Genomic DNA, 22,389 nt, shown 5'->3' on the forward strand with positions numbered 1-22,389 from the left:
GGCTTTACAAAAGTAATTGATAAGTAACATCAGAACTTTCCTGGCACAGTCAAAAGTGTTTAATCCATGAAAATGTGTAAAATGACCAGACCGTGCTCCTAAAGTTAACTTACACCCAGCTCACTTCAAGAGGTTGCACTAAATTGCGAAGGAGCCATCATCAAAATGATTGGGGCGACTATAGACTACCGTAAGTGTGTTGTGCATCATTTGATGATACAGGGGCAAGTAAACAGAAGACCCGACCAGAAGCGCACTAATGCTTAAGAAACAAGCATTCCTTACATTTATTAAAGCTGTCAAACAGTCGCAAATCATGCACACGGGAGTGATTCAAACATATCACCGAGTACGCTGAAAATACTCGGTACTCGCCCGAGCATACTCGCCGAAAGGGTTAACCGAACATACTCATCACTAGTCAGCACACTATGGCCCCCTCCAGGGCTCAACACCCTTATCCACCCATCTTTCCAACACAAGGTTTGGCACATAGAGAGGTAGGACATATAGTTGTTAGGGACCATTCACATTAAAAGGTCACCTTGACGTGGTTGGAGGCTTTGTGCTTGTTGATCAAAAAACGCTAACAAAGCACCTAATGTTTACAGCAATATTGGAGTTCATGTAATCAGTAGTCGCAGTGCGCTGACACATCGAGTATTAGTATGTTAGTATATTGGCCATATAGAGGATTAATTAAATACTAAAGGTGTGCGAGTCCTATTTTTTTTGTATTATCCATTGTACAATATTCCACAGCTACGACTCTCTCATTTTATTCAACAGAAGCCGCCTATGTGGTCAACTTGTTTCATCATTTATACCTTATTCAGGACATTCTGCAACAACTGGGCGTCGTCTTACTGGAAAGGGGCGTGGTCTAGAGCAAGGCACCGCACACTGAAAAATGCTGCAAAACGGAAGCACAGATTCCTGGCACAAAGGAAGCGCCACCTAGTAGTTTGTGTAAACTTAGCCTAAACACGTGCACATAGATCAAACAGCATGAACCTGCGATAAATCTGCCCCATCGTCTCCACAGCCTCAATGAAGAGCTCAGCATGGATGAAATAGAGGAGGCGCAGTGTCAGTCCTAGGCCTCATTCACACCTCTGCTTTTCACGTTCATGTTCTATCCATGTTTTTGACAGACAGAATATAAACACACACGGCTCCGCTCCGTACACCTCGTAGACAGCTCCGGTCCGTACCTCGTACACACGCGGCTCTGCTCCGTACACCTCATACACGACTCCACTCCAAACACCTCGTAGACAGCACCGGTCCATAAACCTCGTACACACGCGGCTCCGCTCCGTACACCTCATACACGGCTCTGCTCCGTACACCTCGTACACACGTGGCTCCGCTCCGTACACCTCATACACGGCTCTGCTCCGTACACCTCGTACACAAACGGCTCCGCTCCGTACACCTCATACACGGCTCTGCTCCGTACACCTCGTACACAAACGGCTCTGCTCCGTACACCTCGTACACACGCGGCTCCGCTCCGTACACCTCGTACACACGCGGCTCCACTCTGTACACCTCGTACACACACAGCTCTGCTCCGTACACCTCATACACGGCTCCGCTCCGTATACCTTGTATACCTGCGGCTCCACTCCGTACACCTCATACACGGCTCCGCTCCGTATACCTTGTATACCTGCGGCTCCACTCCGTACACCTCATACACGGCTCAGCTCCGTACGCCTCGTAGACACACGGCTCTGCTCTGTACATCTCATAAACACGCGGCTCTGCTCCGTACACCTCGTACACGCGGCTCTGCTCCGTACACCTCGTACACACGCGGCTCCGCTCCGTACACCTAGTACACACATAAACTTCAGCTCATCCAGCACCATGACAACCAGCACAGCAGAGTCTTGCATCCACTGAGGCCCCTGATCATGTGACCCCTGACTCCTCCCCTCCTGTGACCTCATCACAGCTCCTGTGCGCACAGAGCAGCCATATATGTGGTGGCGGCTCTGCAGGTGGAGGTATGTGGAGACCCCCATTACTGGGCGCAGGGGGCATTAACCCCTTCAGCACAGAGACGCTTTTGGGGTCTTGTGTTGCCCCTTTATAAGAATCATAAGGTTTTTGTTCTGTTTCCTGTAATAGATACATACGACCCAACTATGGAGGCAGGAAGGGAGGAAACGTATTGTTCTCATAGTACAGGGCCCCTTTACTGGCCCCACAGCGTAATGCCCCCATTATGCCCCTTATGCAGGATGTATGATGCCCCCACACAGTGAAATGCCCCCATTGTGCCCCTTATGCAGTATGTATGATGCCCCACACAGTGTAATGCCTCATTATGCCCCTTATGCAGGATGTATGATGCCCCCACACAGTGTAATGCCCCCATTATGCCCCTTATGCAGGATGTATGATGCCCCCACACAGTGTAATGCCCCCATTATGCCCCTTATGCAGGATGTATGATACACCCACACAGTGTAATGCCCCCATTATACCCCTTATGCAGTATGTATGATGCCCCCACACAGTGTAATGCCCCCATTATGCCCCTTATACAGTATGTATGATGCCCCCCACACAGTGTAATGCCCCCATTATGCCCCTTATGCAGTATGTATGATGCCCCCCACACAGTGTAATTCCCCCATTATACCCTTTATGCAGGATGTATGATTCCCCCACACAGTGTAATGCCCCCATTATGCCCCTTATGCAGGATGTATGATGCCCCCACACAGTGTAATGCCCCCATTATGCCCCTTATGCAGTATGTATGATTCCCCCACACAGTGTAATGCCCCCATTATGCCCCTTATGCAGGATGTATGATGCCCCCACACAGTGTAATGCCCCCATTATGCCCCTTATGCAGGATGTATGATGCCCCCACACAGTGTAATGCCCCCATTATGCCCCTTATGCAGTATGTATGATGCCCCACACAGTGTAATGCCCCTTATGCAAGATGTGTGATGCCCCCACACAGTGTAATGCCCCTTATACAGTATGTATGATGCCCCCACACAGTGTAATGCCCCCATTATGCCCCTTATACAGTATGTATGATGCCCCCCACACAGTGTAATGCCCCCATTGTGCCCCTTATGCAGTATGTATGATGCCCCCCACACAGTGTAATGCCCCCATTATGCCCCTTATACAGTATGTATGATGCCCCCCACACAGTGTAATGCCCCCATTATGCCCCTTAGGCAGTATGTATGATGCCCCCCACACAGTGTAATGCCCCCATTATGCCCCTTAGGCAGTATGTATGATGCCACCCACACAGTGTAATTCCCCCATTATGCCCTTTATGCAGGATGTATGATTCCCCCACACAGTGTAATGCCCCCATTATGCCCCTTATGCAGTATGTATGATTCCCCCACACAGTGTAATGCCCCCATTATGCCCCTTATGCAGGATGTATGATGACCCCCTCACAGTGTAATGCCCCCATTATGCTCCTTATACAGTATGTATGATGCCCCCACACAGTGTAATGCCCCTTATGCAGGATGTATGATGCCCCCACACAGTGTAATGCCCCCATTATGCCCCTTATGCAGGATGTATGATGCCCCCACACAGTGTAATGCCCCTTATGCAGTAGTTATGATGCCCCCACAGTGTAATGCCCCCATTATGCCCCTTATGCAGTATGTATGATGCCCCACACAGTGTGATGCCCCCATTATGCCCCTTATACAGTATGTATGATGCCCCCACACAGTGTAATGCCCCTTATGCAGTAGTTATGATGCCCCCACAGTGTAATGCCCCCATTATGCCCCTTATGCAGTATGTATGATGCCCCACACAGTGTGATGCCCCCATTATGCCCCTTATACAGTATGTATGATGTCCCCACACAGTGTAATGCCCCCATTATGCCCCTTATGCAGTATGTATGATGCCCCCACACAGTGTAATGCCCCCATTATGCCCCTTATACAGGATGTATGATGCCCCCACAGTGTGTAATGCCCTCATTATGCCCCTTATGCAGGATGTATGATGCCCCCACAGTGTAATGCCCCCATTATGCCCCTTATGCAGTATGTATGATGCCCCACACAGTGTGATGCCCTCTTTATGCCCCTTATGCAGGATGTATGATGTCCCCACACAGTGTAATGCCCCCATTATGCCCCTTATGCAGTATGTATGATGCCCCCACTCAGTGTAATGCCCCCATTATGCCCCTTATGCAGTATGTATGATGCCCCCACACAGTGTAATGCCCCCCATTATGCCCCTTATGCAGGATGTATGATGCCCCCACACAGTGTAATGCCCCCATTATGCCCCTTATGCAGGATGTATGATGCCCCTTATGCAGGATGTATGATGACCCCCTCACAGTGTAATGTCCCCATTATGCTCCTTATACAGTATGCATGATGCCCCCACACAGTGTAATGCCCCTTATGCAGGATGTATGATGCCCCCACACAGTGTAATGCCCCCATTATGCCCCTTATACAGGATGTATGATGCCCCCACACTGTGTAATGCCCTCATTATGCCCTTGTGCAGGATGTATGATGCCCCCACACAGTGTAATATCCCCATTATGCCCCTTATGCAGTATGTATGATGCCCCCACACAGTGTGATGCCCCCATTATGCCCCTTATACAGTATGTATGATGTCCCCACACAGTGTAATGCCCCCATTATGCCCCTTATGCATTATGTATGATGCCCCCCACAGTGTAATGCCCCCATTATGCCCCTTATGCATTATGTATGATGCCCCACACAGTGTAATGCCCCCATTATGCCCCTTCTGCAGTATGTATGATGCCCCCACAGTGTAATGCCCCCATTATGCCCCTTATGCATTATGTATGATGCCCCACACAGTGTAATGCCCCCATTATGCCCCTTCTGCAGTATGTATGATGCCCCCACAGTGTAATGCCCCCATTATGCCCCTTATGCAGGATGTATGATGCCTCTACACAGTATAATGTTCCCCCAGTACCGCCTGAGGTCCTGCAGTTGGAATAATCCCTCTGGGATTGGTTTTCCCTTTGGCTGCTCCCCTACATGTAGACCCTCGAGCATGTATACATGCATGTAGGGGAGCAAACCTTACTAGATATCGAGGCTTTGTACAGTAATATACCGCATGAGGATGGTATCAGAGGAGTAAGACATTTCTTGAAATCGAGGTCAATAGAGTGTAGCAGACATAATGACTTCATGGAGGATCTTCTAAAACTCACTCTTACTCATAACTTCTTTCTTTTTGACAGGAAATACTTCCACCAGCTCAGTGGTACTGCGATGGGGAGCCCCTGTGCCCCCTCATATGCTAACTTATCCCTGGACTGGTGGGAGGAATCCACAATATTCAGGGATGATCATAAGTGGTGGCATCCATATATTGGGGTGTGGTACAAATATATTGATGACATTTTTATCATCTGGTCAGGGACGAGTGAACAATCTTTTGAATTTGTCAGGGAACTCAACATCAATAGAGTGGGCCTGAGATTTACATCTGAATTTAATTATAATAATAATTTATATTTTTATAGTTCCAACATATTCCACAGCACTTTACAATTTTAGGGGGGACTTATACAGACAATACAGACTTTACAGAATAAGCATAACTCAGATATTAAATGGAGTGAGGGCCCTGCTCACAAGCTTACAGTCTGTAAGGAAATAGGGGAGACACAAAAGGTAAAATGTACATATATTGTATAATACAGCCTTAATATACTAAATAGGGTAAGTATATAACACTACATGAACTGGTCTCCAGCCAGTATGTGTACAGTACAGACAGAGGCTATGCAGTCCATGGATGGTATGAGCATGATTTTGAAGAAAATTTTAATATGGGCCAAACTGGGACAGTTAGATAAGTATGTTGAGATTGGGAATTAATCAAATTGTTCTGGGTAGTGCATTCCAAAGAATTGGAGCAGCATGCAAGAAATCTTGGAGACTGGAGTGGGAGGTTCGGATTACGGAGGATTTTAGTTTTAAGTCATTAGCAGAACGGAGGGCACGGGTAGGGTGGTAGACTGAGATGAGGGAGGAGATGTAGAGTGGTGCTGAATCGTCGAGAGCTTTGTGGGTAAGAGCGATAAGTTTATATTGAACTCTGTATTGGATGAGCAATCAGTGCAATGACAGGCACAGGGAAGAGGCATCGTTGTGTCGGTTGGCAAGGAATATGACCCTGACAGCTGCGTTCAGGACGGATTGGAGAGGGGAAAGTTTAGAAAGAGGGAGATCGATAAGTAAAGAGTTGCAGTAGTCCAGACGAGAATGAATAAGAGCTACATAAGAGTTTTTACAGAGTCAAAGGTAAGAAAAGTTCTGATTCTAGAGATGTTTTTGAGGTGTAGATGACACGAGAGAGCGAGTGATTTGATGTGAGGAGTGAAGGAAAGATCTGACTCAAGCATGACCCCAAGACAGCCGGCATGTTGCTGGCGAGTAATGATGGAGTCACAAACAGAAATGGCAATATCAGGCACAGATAGGTTAGTGGAGGGAGGAAATAGGAGTAGTTTAGTTTTTGACAGATTCAATTTTAGATAGAGGGAAGACATAGTGTTAGAGACAGCGGAAAGACAATCACTGGTATTTTGTAATAATGCAGGGGTGATGTCCGGAGAAGAGGTGTATAATTGGGTGTCATCAGCATAGAGATGGTACTAAAAACCGAATCTGCTGATTGTTTGTCCAATAGGAGCGATATATAAGTAGAAAAGAAGGGGGCCTAGGACTGATCCTTGAGGAACCCCGACAATAAGGGGGAGGGGAGAAGAAGAGGAGCCAGCAAAAGACACAGTGAAGGAGCGGTCAGAGAGGTAGATCCACAGTGTCGAATGCTGCGGAGAGATCCAGGAGAATCAGCAGGGAGTAGTGACCACTAGATTTGGCTGTTAGTAGATCATTAGAAACTTTACTGAGTTCAGTTTCAGTAGAATGTAAAGAGCGGAAACCAGATTGTAAAGGGTCAAGAAGGGAGTTATCTGAGAGATAGCGTATTATACAGGAGTGGACCAGTCGTTCCAGGAGTTTAGATATAAAGGGAAGATTGGAAACAGGTCTGTAGTTAGCAGCACAGTTCTGGTCGAGGGATCTTTTTTTAAGTAATGGATGTATGCTGGAGTGTTTAAAAAAGGAGGGAAAAATATAAGATGAGAGGTAGAGGTTGAATATTTTGGTTAGGTGAGTGGTGACAGCTGGAGAAAGGGACTGAAGGAGATGTGAAGGAATAGGGTCACTGGTGCAGGTGGTAGAGCGAGAGGAAGCAAGGAGCCTTGTCACTTCTTCTTCCGTGACTGGTTCGAAGTCAGAAAATGATCAAGATACAATGTGGGAGGGAGGAGCATGCATAACATTTGGGGATTGAGAGAAAATTTCCTGTCGGATATGGTAAATTTTTTCTTTGAAATAATTGGCCAGATCGTCACTGCTGAGGTTGGTGGTTGGGGCCTGTGCTGTTTGATTAAGGAGAGAATAAAAATTGTCAAACAGGTGTTTAGGATTATTGGGCCATGAGATGATGAGGTTGTTAGGCTGCGTGCACACGATGCGTTTTTCTTGCATTTCCGCTGCGGAATTTCCGCAGCGGAAACGCATCAAAAACGCATGGTAATCCGCACCCCATGGTCCCCAATGGCATTCCGCAATGTCAATGCACATGCTGCGGATTTTTCCGCAGCTTTTCTGCAGCGCTCCTAAATCCGCAGCATGAACATTAATTTTGCGGAAGCGCAGCGGAAGCCACGCCATTGACTTGCATTGAGACGCATATAATCCGTGTCTGTACATTAGTACATGCGGATTATATGCGTTTCAATGTGCGGATGGTACCCAGGTCTGGAGGAGAGAAGACTCTCATCCAGACCTGGGTACCATTGTACCTGTAAAAAAAAGAATAAAATAAAAAATAAAGTTTATATTCATCTGTCCGGCGGCCCCCGCAGCGCTTCTCCTTCCAGGACCTGAGATGACGTCGCGGTCATGTGACCGCAGGCTGTCTCGCGAGATGCCGGCAAGCCAGGAAGAAGCCAGGACGAGCGCGACAGCACACACGGCGGCATCGGAGGTAAGTATAGCTTTATTTTTTTATTTTTACAGACACACTGTATAAATCCATGCCGTTTGCATGGATTTATACAGTGTGACCTAGTTGTCAAACACTTTCCAAGTGATGCTATCGCCTGGAAAGTGCTTGTCAGTCCGCATGCGGAAACACATGCGTTAACTCATGTGGAAACGCATGTGAATCCGCATGTATTCTGCAGGAAAAACGCATGCACAATCTGCATGCGTTTTTCTGCCAGGGAGATGCATAAATGCTGCAGAAATTTTCTGCTTCATTTCTGCATCGTGGGCACATAGCCTCAAAGTAGGTTTGTTTGGAGAGGTGAAGGGCGGAGTTATAGGTTTTAAGCATAAATTTATAATGGAGGAAATCTTCGGCCAGATTAGATTTTGTCCACAGCCGTTCGGCACACCTGGAGCACCACTGGAGAAAGTGTATTTGCAGTGTGTTCCAGGGTTGTCGCCGTCTGTGCCGAGTTGTTCTCTGTGTAGGAGGTGCGCCTTCATCCAGGGCGCATTGCAATGTTTCGTTATAATGCTTCAGTGCAGAGGCAGGGCATGAGAGGGAGGAGATTGGGGCCAATGATGATTGCAACGTTTTCATAAATTTCTGGGTGTTAATGCCATGTATATTTCTATAAGTGTGGAAAGTGGGGGTGTCTTGAGCAGGGTGACAGTTCTTGACAGAGAATGAAAGAAGGTTGTGATCAGAGAGTGGAAGAGGAGAGTTAGTAAAGTCATGTATTGAACAGAGCCGGGCGAAGATCAGGTCAAAGAGTATTTCCATCTTCATGTGTAGGAGAATTAGTAAGCTGTGAAAGGCCGAAGGAGGAAGTTAGCGATAAAAGATGAGCGCCAGATGGGAAGAGGGAATCGCCTATTGGGATGTTAAAATCTCCCATGATGAGGGTGGGGATGTCATAAGATAGAAAGTTTGGAAGCCAAGTGGCAAAGTGATCCACAAACTGACGGGAGGGGCCCGGAGGGCGATACACAACCGCCACTCGCAGGGAGAAGGGCCGGTAGAGTCTGACTGTGTGGGCCTCAAAAGAAGGGTTGAAAAATGAGGGTATTGAGGATATAACCTGAAAAGTACATTTTGTTTAAAGGAGCAGACCAACACCAATTATTACCAGTTGCCTTTCCTGTATGTACTGATCAAGAAGGATTGTAATGGGACCCTAGGGACACTCATCTACCATAAACCTTCAAGCACTAATAAACTATTGAAATGGGATAACCACCACCCCATCCCCATAAAAAGAGGAAAATCCAAGGGCCAATTTTTATGGTTGAGAAGATACTGCTCAAATGTCACAGATTTTAATATACAGGCAATAGATCTGAACACCAGATTAAGGAATGAAGGGTACTCGTGGTACATTTTGGATTCCGCATCGTTTGCAGAAAAATGGTCTTATCCATCAGCTTATCTTTTCCTCATTCAGATCTCTAAAATACCGGATCCTCTCAGTAAAGATCGTCTATATAAGAAAATTTTCCTGATTTATCCAGGAAAATGATGGACAAGATGGTGGAGGGGATATTACACCTCACCCTAGAGATCCTCTTCCGGCTTACTGGAGAGGTGAGAGATTCTGATGACGTCACATTACATCATTCTTGGAAATAACAGATGGACAGAACTAGAGAGGTGAGGACTCTGGAAATGTCTGTAGTGAGATTTATTAATCTTTCTCTCCATAACCAGAGATTAATCACGGGGCCTCCACCTCACCCCGTAATACATGAGGATATCAATGACCAGAAGATTCTAGAACTCGCCTACAACATAATTGAGCTGCTGACTGGAGAGGTGACACTGCTGGGAATGCTGGGACATTATACAGTAACGCTGTGAAGGGATTGGGGGATGACGGTATCATTGTATGTGTAACGGGTCTGGGAGGCGGAACCTCTGAGCTACTATACAAGGGGGCAGTCCTTGTAAGGGAGCGGGTGGCGACCAGGGAAGACGAGCAGGAGGTCACAGCAGGTGACCGGGACAGTCTCTGAGTGAACGGGCTGGAGGTCACGGCAAGTGACCGGGGCAGTCTCTGGATGAACGGGCTGATGGTCACGGCAAGTGACCGGGGCAGTCTCTGGATGAACGGGCAGATGGTCACGGCAAGTGACCGGGGCAGTCTCTGGATGAACGGGCAGATGGTCACGGCAAGTGACCGGGGCAGTCTCTGGATGAACGGGCAGATGGTCACGGCAAGTGACCGGGGCAGTCTCTGGATGAACGGGCAGATGGTCACGGCAAGTGACCGGGGCAGTCTCTGGATGAACGGGCAGATGGTCACGGCAAGTGACCGGGGCAGTCTCTGGATGAACGGGCAGATGGTCACGGCAAGTGACCGGGGCAGTCTCTGGATGAACGGGCAGATGGTCACGGCAAGTGACCGGGGCAGTCTCTAGGTAAAGGATTGGTACGACCTGTGGCGGCTGATGATAGACGTGAGCTCCCAGGCGAGCAGGCGAGAGTCTCTGGATGAACGGGTGGTCACAGCATGTGACGACGGAGCCTCCAGGAAGACCAACAGACAGGCGGCAGAGGAGCGCTCCCAGGTGAGCGGGCAGAAGTCTCTGGACAGGCGGGTGGTCACAGCACGTGACGGCAGAGCCTCCAGGTAGGCTAGCAGACAGGCAGCAGATGAGCGCTCCCAGGTGAGCGAGCAGGAGTCACTGGACAGGCAGGTGGTCACAGCACGTGACGGCGGAGCCTCCAGGTAGACTAGCAGGCAGGTAGCTGGTGTGTGCTCCCAGGTGAGCGGGCAAGCTGGTCCATAGACAGACTGACAGGAGTTGGAAGGCAGACCGTCGGACCTCAGGCAAGCAGGCAGGTAGCAGATAATCAGGCAGGAATCTGGCAGGTAACTGGCAGGTAACTGGCAACGGGACCTGAGGGCTGAAGCAGAGTAGAACAGTGCAACAACATTGCTCGGGCACTTCCATTTTGGAGGAGGTGCCTTATATATGGTGAAGTCCTCTGGCCATTGGCCGGGTACTCCTTAGGACTGCGCGCGCGGCCCCTTTAAGAGGGAGGGAGAGCGCGCGCGCGCGCCCTAAGCACAGTGGCCGGGAAGGAGCGCGCGCTGCCAGCAGAGCGGGAGGAGGACGCCGGGCACGGAGCAGGGAGGTGAGGGGAACAGCGTCCCTGCCTGGCAGAGGGCAGGGACGCCGGCGCTACAGTACCCCCCCCTTTAGACCCCCCCTTTTTTAGGCCAGACAGAAATTTAGCTAGGATAAGAGGGGCATGGATGTTCTCCCGGGGCTCCCACGTTCTCTCCTCAGGACCAAACCCCCTCCAATCTACTAGAAAAAAGATCTTTCCTCTTACCCTTTTGGTGGCAAGAATGTTCTCTACCTCAAACTCGTCCTCAGCAGAAACCGGAGCAGGAGGCGTACCTGTAGACTTGGAAAAAGAGTTAAGTACCACAGGTTTGAGGAGAGATACATGGAAGGAGTTAGGGATCCGTAAGTTGGCCAGGAGTTTTAATTTATAGGCCACCGGGTTGATCTGACTGATGACCTCCAGAGGACCGATGAACAGAGGCCCTAACTTGTAAGAAGGTATCTTGAGTCGGACATATTTAGATGAGAGCCAGACTTTATCTCCAGGACGAAATTGTGGAGGATCCAGGCTTTTTTTGTCAGCGTGTCTTTTCATCCGTTCGGACGACTGAAGGAGTGCGGATCGGGTACTCTCCCAAATGGAGGAAAATTTGCTAACGAGAGATTCCGCAGCCGGGTTGTCCACAGAGGTGGAGACAGGGAAAGGAATCCGAGGATGCTGACCGAAGACTACAAAAAACGGGGATTTGGAGGAGGATTCGCTCTCGTGATTGTTATAGGAGAACTCGGCCCATGGTAGGAGATCCACCCAGTCAGAATGATGGGCATTAACGAACTGCCGGAGGTAACTGGTCAGGTTCTGATTGATCCGCTCCACTTGACCATTGGACTGTGGGTGGTAAGCGGAAGAGAAGTCCAGGGTGACGTCTAGCAGTTTACAAGTGGCTCTCCAGAAACGTGAGGTGAACTGTACCCCACGATCCGACACGATGTGGAGGGGCAGGCCATGAAGACGGAAGATGTGGCGGATAAAGTCTTTAGCCAGCTCGGGTGCAGACGGGAGACCAGGCAGGGGAATAAAGTGAGCCATCTTGGAAAAGCGGTCAGCGACCACCCAAATGACCGTACAACCGGCAGAGACGGGGAGATCAGTTATGAAGTCCATAGCAATATGCTGCCAGGGGGCAGCAGGCACAGGAAGCGGAAGAAGGCGACCGGCTGGCAGGTGTCTCGGGATTTTGTTGCGGGCGCAGGACACACAGGCAGAAACAAAGTCTATTACGTCCTTGTGCAGGGTAGGCCACCAGTAGTGCCGGGCAATAAGCTGGAGGGTCTTTTTCTGACCGGCGTGGCCAGCTAGTTTAGACGAGTGACCCCAGTGTAGGATCTTCTCCCGATCAGGTACTGATACGAACGTCTTACCGGGAGGGAGACGATTTAGGCTCACGGGAGCCACCTGCATTACTCTGGCGGGATCGATGATATGTTTAGGTTCCTCCTCGAGATCGGACACCAGAAAGGATCGGGACAAGGCATCTGCTTTGACGTTTTTGTCAGCCGGGCGAAAATGAAGAACAAAATCAAAGCGAGCAAAAAATAAGGACCACCGGGCTTGGCGCGGGTTAAGTCTCTGGGCATGCTGGAGGTAAGCCAAGTTCTTGTGGTCAGTGTAAATTATTACCGGGTGAAGAGCCCCCTCGAGTAGGTAACGCCACTCCTCCAATGCCAGTTTGATGGCCAATAACTCTCGGTCTCCTATGGAATAGTTGCGCTCAGAAGAGGAGAAGAGTTTGGAGAAGAAGCCACAAGTTACCATTCTCCCGGAAGATGATTTTTGAGTAAGTACCGCTCCGGCTCCAGAGGAGGAGGCGTCAACTTCCAGGAAGAACTGCTTGTTGCCGTCCGGGCGATGCAGCACCGGGGCGGAAGAGAAGGCCTGTTTTAGGGAAAGAAAGGCCTCCTCTGCTTCGGGCGGCCACTCTTTGGGATTAGTACCCTTACGGGTGAGCGCGGAAATTGGGGCAGTCCGGGAAGAGAAGTGTGGTATGAAGAGGCGGTAGTAGTTGGCGAAGCCCAGGAATCGCTGGATGGCCTTCAACCCCTCCGGTCGAGGCCATTTCTCGATGGCAGACAGTTTCTCTGGATCCATTCGTAGGCCGGTCTGAGAAATAATGTAGCCCAAAAACGGAAGCGAGGTCTGCTCAAAGAGGCACTTCTCGTATTTAGCGAAGAGATGATTCTGCCTGAGCCTGAGCAGGACCTGACGAACGTCCCTCCGGTGAGTCTGGAGATCCGGAGAGAAGACCAAGATGTCGTCCAGGTACACCACTACGCAGGAGTAGAGAAGGTCCCGGAAGATGTCATTGACCAACTCTTGAAAGACGGCAGGAGCGTTACAGAGACCAAAGGGCATTACCAGATATTCATAGTGGCCGTCTCGGGTGTTGAATGCCGTCTTCCATTCATCCCCCCTGACGGATACGAACCAGGTTGTACGCCCCACGGAGGTCCAGTTTGGTGAAGATTCTAGCCCCCCTCAGACGATCAAATAACTCCGGAATGAGCGGAAGGGGGTACTTATTCTTCACCGTGATCTGGTTAAGGCCTCTATAGTCTATACAGGGACGGAGAGAGCCGTCCTTCTTTTTGACGAAAAAGAAGCCTGCTCCCGCCGGGGAGGTAGATTTCCGGATGAATCCCCTGGCCAGATTCTCCTCAATATATTCGGACATCGACCGGGTCTCAGCAGCGGATAAAGGATAAATACGCCCACGGGGAGGAGTAGTACCAGGTAACAGGTCGATAGGGCAGTCGTATGGTCTATGAGGAGGTAGTGTCTCTGCTTCCTTTTTATTAAAGACATCAGCATAAGACCAATAAGGAATCGGAAGTCCAGGTAGATTAGCTGGGGTAGGAGAAGGACGGACGGGATGGACGGGAACCAGACAGGTCTTATGGCAGTCCTGTCCCCAGCGAAGGACTTCTCCGGTCTGCCAGTCAAGCACGGGTGCATGTCTCTGGAGCCAAGGTAGGCCTAGCAAGAATGCGTGAGAGAGTCCAGGCAGAACATGAAAGGAGATACTCTCAGAATGCAGCATTCCCACCTGCAGAGTAATGGATTCGGTGATGAGTTGGATGGGGCGTGGTAAGAGGCCCCCATCCACGGCAGCAACAGACAAGGGTACAGCCAGAGGTTTGGTGGGGATGCGGTATTTCTCTACCAGGGACTGTGAAATAAGATTCCCGGCTGCTCCAGAGTCAAGTTGGGCTAGTTCGAAATAACAGTTCTCCCCGCAGACGATTGAGACTGAGAGGATTTATTCTTGTCTAGGTTGACCTCTCTGAGCGAACCTAGACACAGGCGTTTCCCGACCTCTCCGGGCAGGCACGGATCCGGTGCTCCTTACTGCCACAGTAGAAGCAGCTCCCCTCGGCACGGCGTAAGTTCTGACGGGTTTTGACCATCTTGGTCTGGTCGACCTGCATAGACTCAGGAGAGTGTACCTGGGTAGAGACGGAGGGAGTGACGGGTTTCTGAAAAGTAGGAGCTAGACATGGTAACCTCCTCTCACGGGTGACCTCTTTGGCACGCTCCTGGAACCGTAGGTCAATCCGGGTGGCAAGAGTTATTAGGTCATCGAGAGTGGTAGGAATGTCCCGACCGGCAAGTTCATCTTTAATACGGCCGGACAGACCCTCCCAGAAGACGGATACCAGAGCGTCGTTATCCCAGGCCAGCTCCGAGGCAAGGGTACGGAACCGTATGGCATATTGGCCCACGGTGAGACTTCCCTGACGGAGGCGTAGCAGTGATGATGCGGATGAGTTCTTCCGTCCGGGTTCGTCGAAGACTTTCCGGAAAGCCGTGAGAAAAGCAGGCAAGTTGGACACCAGGGGGTCTCCTCTCTCCCATAGAGGATTTAGCCAGGCCAGGGCCTCCCCGGTGAGATGGGACATGATGAATGCAATTTTGGCTCGGTCGGAGTTAAACTGGTGGGACAATAGTTCAAAGTGCAGGGTGCACTGATTTATGAAGCCCCGAGCCTGGGCGGAGTCACCTCCGAAGCGAGGAGGTGCAGAAAGCCGGGGTCCGGGGTAGGATACCATGGTATTAGTGGGCAGTGGAGCTGCCGGATTGCGAGACATGGCACTGGCGGAGGTTGCTGGTGGAGCAGTCAGAGTGTCCAGGCGAGTATTGACATTCCGCAGGTGACCCAGGATGGACTCCTGTTGGGACCTTTGACGGGACAGTTCATGACACAGGTCCGAGAGCGAGGGAGCTTGGGTGCCACCGGGTTCCATGGCCCGAGCAAACTGTAACGGGTCTGGGAGGCGGAACCTCTGAGCTACTATACAAGGGGGCAGTCCTTGTAAGGGAGCGGGTGGCGACCAGGGAAGACGGGCAGGAGGTCACAGCAGGTGACCGGGACAGTCTCTGGATGAACGGGCTGGAGGTCACGGCAAGTGACCGGGGCAGTCTCTGGATGAACGGGCTGATGGTCACGGCAAGTGACCGGGGCAGTCTCTGGATGAACGGGCTGATGGTCACGGCAAGTGACCGGGGCAGTCTCTGGATGAACGGGCTGATGGTCACGGCAAGTGACCGGGGCAGTCTCTGGATGAACGGGCTGATGGTCACGGCAAGTGACCGGGGCAGTCTCTGGATGAACGGGCAGATGGTCACGGCAAGTGACCGGGGCAGTCTCTGGATGAACGGGCAGATGGTCGCGGCAAGTGACCGGGGCAGTCTCTGGATGAACGGGCAGATGGTCACGGCAAGTGACCGGGGCAGTCTCTGGATGAATGGGCAGATGGTCACGGCAAGTGACCGGGGCAGTCTCTAGGTAAAGGGTTGGTACGACCTGTGGCGGCTGATGATAGACGTGAGCTCCCAGGCGAGCAGGCGAGAGTCTCTGGATGAACGGGTGGTCACAGCATGTGACGACGGAGCCTCCAGGAAGACCAACAGACAGGCGGCAGAGGAGCGCTCCCAGGTGAGCGGGCAGAAGTCTCTGGACAGGCGGGTGGTCACAGCACATGACGGCAGAGCCTCCAGGTAGGCTAGCAGACAGGCAGCAGATGAGCGCTCCCAGGTGAGCGAGCAGGAGTCACTGGACAGGCAGGTGGTCACAGCACGTGACGGCGGAGCCTCCAGGTAGACTAGCAGGCAGGTAGCTGGTGTGTGCTCCCAGTTGAGCGGGCAAGCTGGTCCATAGACAGACTGACAGGAGTTGGAAGGCAGACCGTCGGACCTCAGGCAAGCAGGCAGGTGGCTGATGTGCGCTCCCAGGTGAGCGGGCAGGCTGGTCCTTAGACAGACTGACAGGAGTAGTAAGGCAGACCGTCGGACCTCAGACTAGCAGGCAGGTAGCAGATAATCAGGCAGGAATCTGGCAGGTAACTGGCAGGTAACTGGCAATGGGACCTGAGGGCTGAAGCAGAGTAGAACAGTGGAACAACATTGCTCGGGCACCTCCATTTTGGAGGAGGTGCCTTATATATGGTGAAGTCCTCCGGCCATTGGCCGGGGACTCCTTAGGACGGCGCGCGCGGCCCCTTTAAGAGGGAGGGAGAGCGCGCGCGCCCTAAGCACAGTGGCCGGGAAGGAGCGCGCGCTGCCAGCAGAGCGGGAGGAGGACGCCGGGCACGGAGCAGGGAGGTGAGGGGAACAGCGTCCCTGCCTGGCAGAGGGCAGGGACGCCGGCGCTACAGTATGTGTCAGGTTCCTATAAGATGTCAGGATGTCGCTGTCTATTTCTGCATGGAGGAGTGGGAGTATTTAGAAGGACACAAAGATCTGTACAAGGACATCATGATGGAGGTTCCCCAGCCTCTCACATCACCAGGTAATAGACAGGACTAAATACACACGGCCCATAATTATCTGTATGTAAAGAATGAATTCAGTCCCTGTATGTGTTTCCTCCAGATCTATCCAGTAAGAGGACAACACCAGAGAGATGTCCCCGTCCTCTTCTTCTACAGGACTGTAAACAAGAAAATCCAAATGTTCCTCAGGTAGATAGAGAGAAGGTGTCATGAGATCTCCCCTATGATGTGTAGACGGCTGTGAAGGTCTTGTGCTCAGTCTTGTTTTATCCCCCAGTATTATATGTTTTATACTTGTGTAATGAGAACGGTGGAGATGGCAGGATTAGAGCTGATCATAGATGTGACTTCTCCATCTGTCTTTGAATCTTAAGCTTAATGTTTTATAAAAATTGGTGTTTTTGCAAGAGCTATTTCAGTTTGATATATGTAATAACTGTTGGACACAGTAATGTTTCTGCTTGGAAATGAGGTTTATTGTACTAACAGAAAATGTGCAATCTGAATTCAAACAAAATTTGACAGGCGCATAAGTATGGGCACCCTTATCATTTTCTTGTTTTAAATACTCCTACCTACTTTTTACTGACTTACTAAAGCACTTTTTTTGGTTTTGTAACCTCATTGAGTTTTGAACTTAATAGCCAGGTGTATGCAATCATGAGAAAAGCTACTTAAAGTGGCCACTTGCAAGTTGTTCTCCTGTTTGAATCTCCTCTGAAGAGTGGCATCATGGGCTCCTCAAAACAACTGTCAAATGATCTGAAAACAAAGATTATTCAACATAGTTGTTCAGGGGAAGGATACAAAAAGCTGTCTCGGAGATTTAACCTGTCCGTTTCCACTGTGACGAACATAGTAAAGAAATGGAAGAACAGGGACAGTTCTTGTTAAGGCCAGAAGTGTCAGGCCAAGAAAAACATCAGAAAGGCAGAGAAGAAGAATGGTGAGATCAGTCAAGGACAATCCTCAGACCACCTCCAGAGAGCTGCAGCATCAACCTGCTGCAGATGGTGTCACTGTGCATCGGTCAACTATACAACGCTCTTTGCACAAGGAGAAGCTGTATGGGAGAGTGATGCGAAAGAAGCCGTTTCTGCAAGCACGCCACAAACAGAGTCGGCTGAGGTAAGCAAAAGTACATTTGGAGAAGCCAATTTTTTTTTTGGAAGAAGTTCCTGTGGACTGATGAAACCAAGATTGAGTTGTTTGGTCATACAAAAAGGAGTTATGCATGACGGCAAAGAAACACAGCATTCCAAGAAAAACACTTGCTACCCACAGTAAAATTTGGTGGAGGTTCCATCATGCTTTGGGGCTGTGTGGCCCATGCGGGCACCGGGAATCTTGTTAAAGTTGAGGGACGCATGGATTCCACTCAGTATCAGCAGATTCTTGTCAATAAAGTTGAAGTTACGCAGGGGATGGATCTTTCTGCAAGACAATGATCCAAAACACCGCTCCAAATCTACTCAGGCATTCATGCAGAGGAACAATTACAATGTTCTGGAATGGCCATCCCAGTCCCCAGACCTGAATATCATTGAACATCTGTGGGATCATTTGAAGAGGGCTGTCCATGCTCGGCGACCATCAAACTTAACTGAACTGGAATTGTTTTGTAAAGAGGAATGGTCAAAAATACCTTCATCCAGGATCCAGGAACTCATTAAAAGCTACAGGAAGCGACTAGAGGCTGTTATTTTTGCAAAAGGAGGATCTACTAAATATTAATGTCACTTTTCTGGTGAGGTGCCCATACTTATGCACCTGTCAAATTTTGTTTGAATGCAGAATGCACATTTTCTGTTAGTACAATAAACCTCATTTCAAGGCAGAAACATTACTGTGTCAAACAGTTATTACATAGATCAAACTGAAATAGCTGTTGCTAAAACACCAATTTTTATAAAACATTAAGCTTAAGATTAATAGGGGTGCCCAAACTTTTTCATATAACTGTATATAACTTGCCTTTTTTACAGACATTTTAAGTAGAAATGTTCAAAAATATAAAATTCAAGGATTCTTTATTAAAAAATAATAATTGTTTTTATTCTTGGCAGATGTCTGTACCAGGAGATCAGAGGGACAGCTGACATCTTCAATTTTCAAATCAGATAATTTTCAGATTCCACAGGATACAATTGAAGTGAATGCCATTTCTCCAGACTTACCATCATCCCTTCACAGAAAAGATCCGTCATCTGATCCTTTGAAACAGGTCCTGTCTTCTGATTCATTACTGACTAATAAGGAAAATCAAAGTCACAAAATAAGTATTAAAAAACAAACTGCTCCTGAAGCAAAGAAGCCATTTTCACATTCAGAATATGGAAATAGTTTTTCCCTCCAAAAGTCTTTTCTTAAACATCAAAAAATTCACACAGCGAAGAATAGATTTTCTTGCTCCAAGTGTGGGAGATGTTTTAATCAGAAATCAAGTCTTGTTAGGCACCAGATAACTCACACAGGAGAGAAGCCATTTTCCTGTTCAGAATGTGGGAATTTTTTTACAGAGAAATCAAATCTTATCAACCATCAGAGAACCCACACAGGGGAGAAGCCATTTTCATGTTCAGAATGTGGGAAATGTTTTACAGAGAAATCTACTCTTATTAAACATCAGACAACTCACACAGGGGAGAAGCCTTTTCCATGTTCAGAATGTGGAAAATGTTATAACCATAAATCTAGTTTTCTTAAGCACCAGAGAACCCACACAGTGGAGAAGCCATTTTCATGTTCAGATTGTGGGAAATGTTTTGTACAAAAAGCATGTCTTAATATACATCAGAGAACTCACACAGGGGAGAAGCCATTTTCATGTTCAGAATGTGGGAAATGTTTTGCAAAGAAATCAAATCTTTTCAAACATCAGAGAACTCACACAGGGGAGAAGCCTTTCCCATGTTCAGAATGTGGGAAATGTTTTACAGAGAAATCAACTCTTATCATCCATCAGAGAACTCACACAGGAGAGAAGCCATTTTCATGTTCAGAATGTGGGAAATATTTTACAGAGAAATCAACTCTTATCATCCATCAGAGAACCCACACAGGGGCAAAGCCTTTTTCATGTGCAGATTGTGGGAAATGTTTTGGACAGAAATCACATCTTAATAAACATCAGAGAATTCACACAGGGAAGAAGCCTTTTTCATGTTGAAAATGTGGGAAATGTTTTAAACAGAAAGCGCATCTTGATAACCACCAGAGAACCCACACAGGGGAGAATGCCGCAACTACACCCAACTAGTCTCTGTACAGACAAGAAAGGCCCTAGCTGTACAACTAAAAACGCCACCACAGACCTAACTCCCTAATAAGTCGTTGAGGAGTTTCTCATACCTCCTGAGGAACCAGAGGGGAGGCCACAACACACTGTCAACAAGGGGAATGGAAAGTATGAAGTAAAATACGAAAACCCTGAATGAGAAACAAAAACACATTGATAGAGGGCAAAGAAGGCAAGCTAAGGAGAACCAAAAATAAAACGAACAAGTATAATCTCCCAGAAACCTAACATTGTTAGAATTAGAAGGTACTGGGAGGGTAAGCAAACTGACCGGGAGGATAGTTTCACCTTTGTGGTGAAACTTATACAATTCATCCTCACCAACTGTAAATGTAAACCTGTCCATTTATAATGACCACGGACAAGATAAAGATTCCCAACTCACATCAGGATTACAAGATCCCAGGGACTTTCAGCTGCATCACAATGAACTTAATTATATGTACCAATTGTCCAACTGGGGGTCTGTATGTAGGGGAGACAAGGCAAAAACTTAAAACAAGGATGAATTCTCATCGCCACCCAAAAAAAAGAAAAAAAGAATAGATCTACTTGTGGCCACACATTTTTACGGCCACAACTGCTTATCCTTTTCCGAAACTGATAGTTCTGCTTCACATCACTTGTCTTATCTATTGCATTATTCCTGTGCCGTTATGTATAAATATGTGACTCTTCAGATTTTGTGTTATACTATGTCTCATGAAGAGACCTGAGTAGTCTCGAAAGCTTACTGACTAATGGCTAACTGAAAAGATGGTATCAACTACTGAGGACTCTCAAATTTTAATATTTTTCTCCATAAAGCAATTTTAAGATCTCTCCACAGGTGTTCAATGGGATTTAGATCCAGACTCATTGCTGGTCAGAACGCTCCAGCACTTTGTTTCTATCTAATTTCTAGGTGCTTCTTGAAGTCTGTTTGGGCTCACTGTCATGCTGGAAGACCCATGACCTAGGACTAGTGTTGAGCGAGTATGTTCTGTTCCAAATATGCGCGGGCGAGCTCCGAGTATTTACAGCTGCTCAGTGATATGTTTGAATCACTCCCGTGTGCATGATTTGCGACTGTTTGACAGCTTTATTACATGTGAGGAATGTGTAAGAAATAGACATTCCTCACATGTAATAAAGCTGTCAAACAGTTGCAAATCATGCACATGGGAGTGATTCAAACATATCACTGAGCAGCTGTAAATTCTCGGAGCTCGGCCCGAGCATACTCGGCGAAAGGGTTAATGGAACATACTTGTTCAACACTACCTAGGACGCAAACCCAGCTTTCTGACACTAGGCACTAGATTGTGAACCAAAATCCTTTGCTAATATTCAGATTTCATGATGCCTTGCACACAGTCAGAGGCAGCAAAGCAACCCCAAAACACCTTTGAACCTCCACCATATTTGACTGTATGGCTTGTAAATTTATTGATTATGCTGTGCACCTTGGACAAAGGAACATGCGGATCTCTAAAGATGGACTTATAACCTTGAAATTGTTGATATTTTTCAACAATTTTGGTTCTCAAGTCCTCAGACAGTTCTCCTTTTTCTGCTTTCTCCATGCTTAGTGTAGCACACATATGCACACAATGCAAAGATTGAATCAACTTCTCCCTTTTTTATCTGGTTTTAGTTGTGATTTTCATATTGCCCATACCTGTTACTTGCCACAATTGCATTTGAACAAGCTTCACATGCTTGAAACAAAGTTGTTTACACACAATTTTCGCAAGGTGTCAACAATTTTTTTCGGCCTATTTTGTGTGAAATTACAGTACAGACCAAAAGTTTGGACACACCTTCTCATTTAAAGATTTTTCTGTATTTTCATGACTATGAAAATTGTGCATTCACACTGAAGGCATCAAAACTATGAATTAACACATGTGGACTTATATACTTAGCAAAAAAGTGTGAAACAACTGAAAATATGTCTTATATTCTAGGTTCTTCAAAGTAGCCACCTTTTGCTTTGATGACTGCTTTGCACACTCTTGGCATTCTCTTGATGAGCTTCAAGAGGTAGTCACCGGAAATGGTTTTCACTTCACAGATGTGCCCTGTCAGGTTTAATAAGTGGGATTTCTT

The 22,389-nt window shown here is 48.2% G+C and overlaps 1 protein-coding gene across 1 annotated transcript; it reads left to right on the forward strand.

The window, feature by feature from the left end:
- The first annotated feature begins 165 nt into the window (after positions 1–165).
- On the forward strand, positions 166–21,303 carry LOC141182698 (uncharacterized). The gene is made up of 3 exons (XM_073660844.1): positions 166–190; positions 1,887–2,015; positions 19,067–21,303. Exons 1-3 carry the CDS (start codon positions 166–168, stop codon positions 20,167–20,169), a joined length of 1,257 nt encoding a protein of 418 aa, XP_073516945.1. The 3' UTR covers positions 20,170–21,303.
- The last annotated feature ends 1,086 nt before the right edge of the window (positions 21,304–22,389 follow it).

The sequence above is a fragment of the Phyllobates terribilis genome, unplaced genomic scaffold (genome assembly GCF_046119375.1).
Source record: "Phyllobates terribilis strain yellow unplaced genomic scaffold, ASM4611937v1 Scaffold_35__1_contigs__length_13245226, whole genome shotgun sequence".
Taxonomy (NCBI): domain Eukaryota; kingdom Metazoa; phylum Chordata; class Amphibia; order Anura; family Dendrobatidae; genus Phyllobates; species Phyllobates terribilis.

What these genes read in the sequence shown, in the direction of transcription:
- LOC141182698 (XM_073660844.1), top strand. Translation starts at nt 166, where the DNA reads ATGATTGGGGCGACTATAGACTACC. An exon ending in TGGGGCGACTATAGACTACC is followed by an intron (nt 191 to 1,886) that starts GTAAGTGTGTTG and finishes CATGACAACCAG; the next exon opens with CACAGCAGAGTCTTGCATCC. An exon ending in TGGCGGCTCTGCAGGTGGAG is followed by an intron (nt 2,016 to 19,066) that starts GTATGTGGAGAC and finishes TATTCTTGGCAG; the next exon opens with ATGTCTGTACCAGGAGATCA.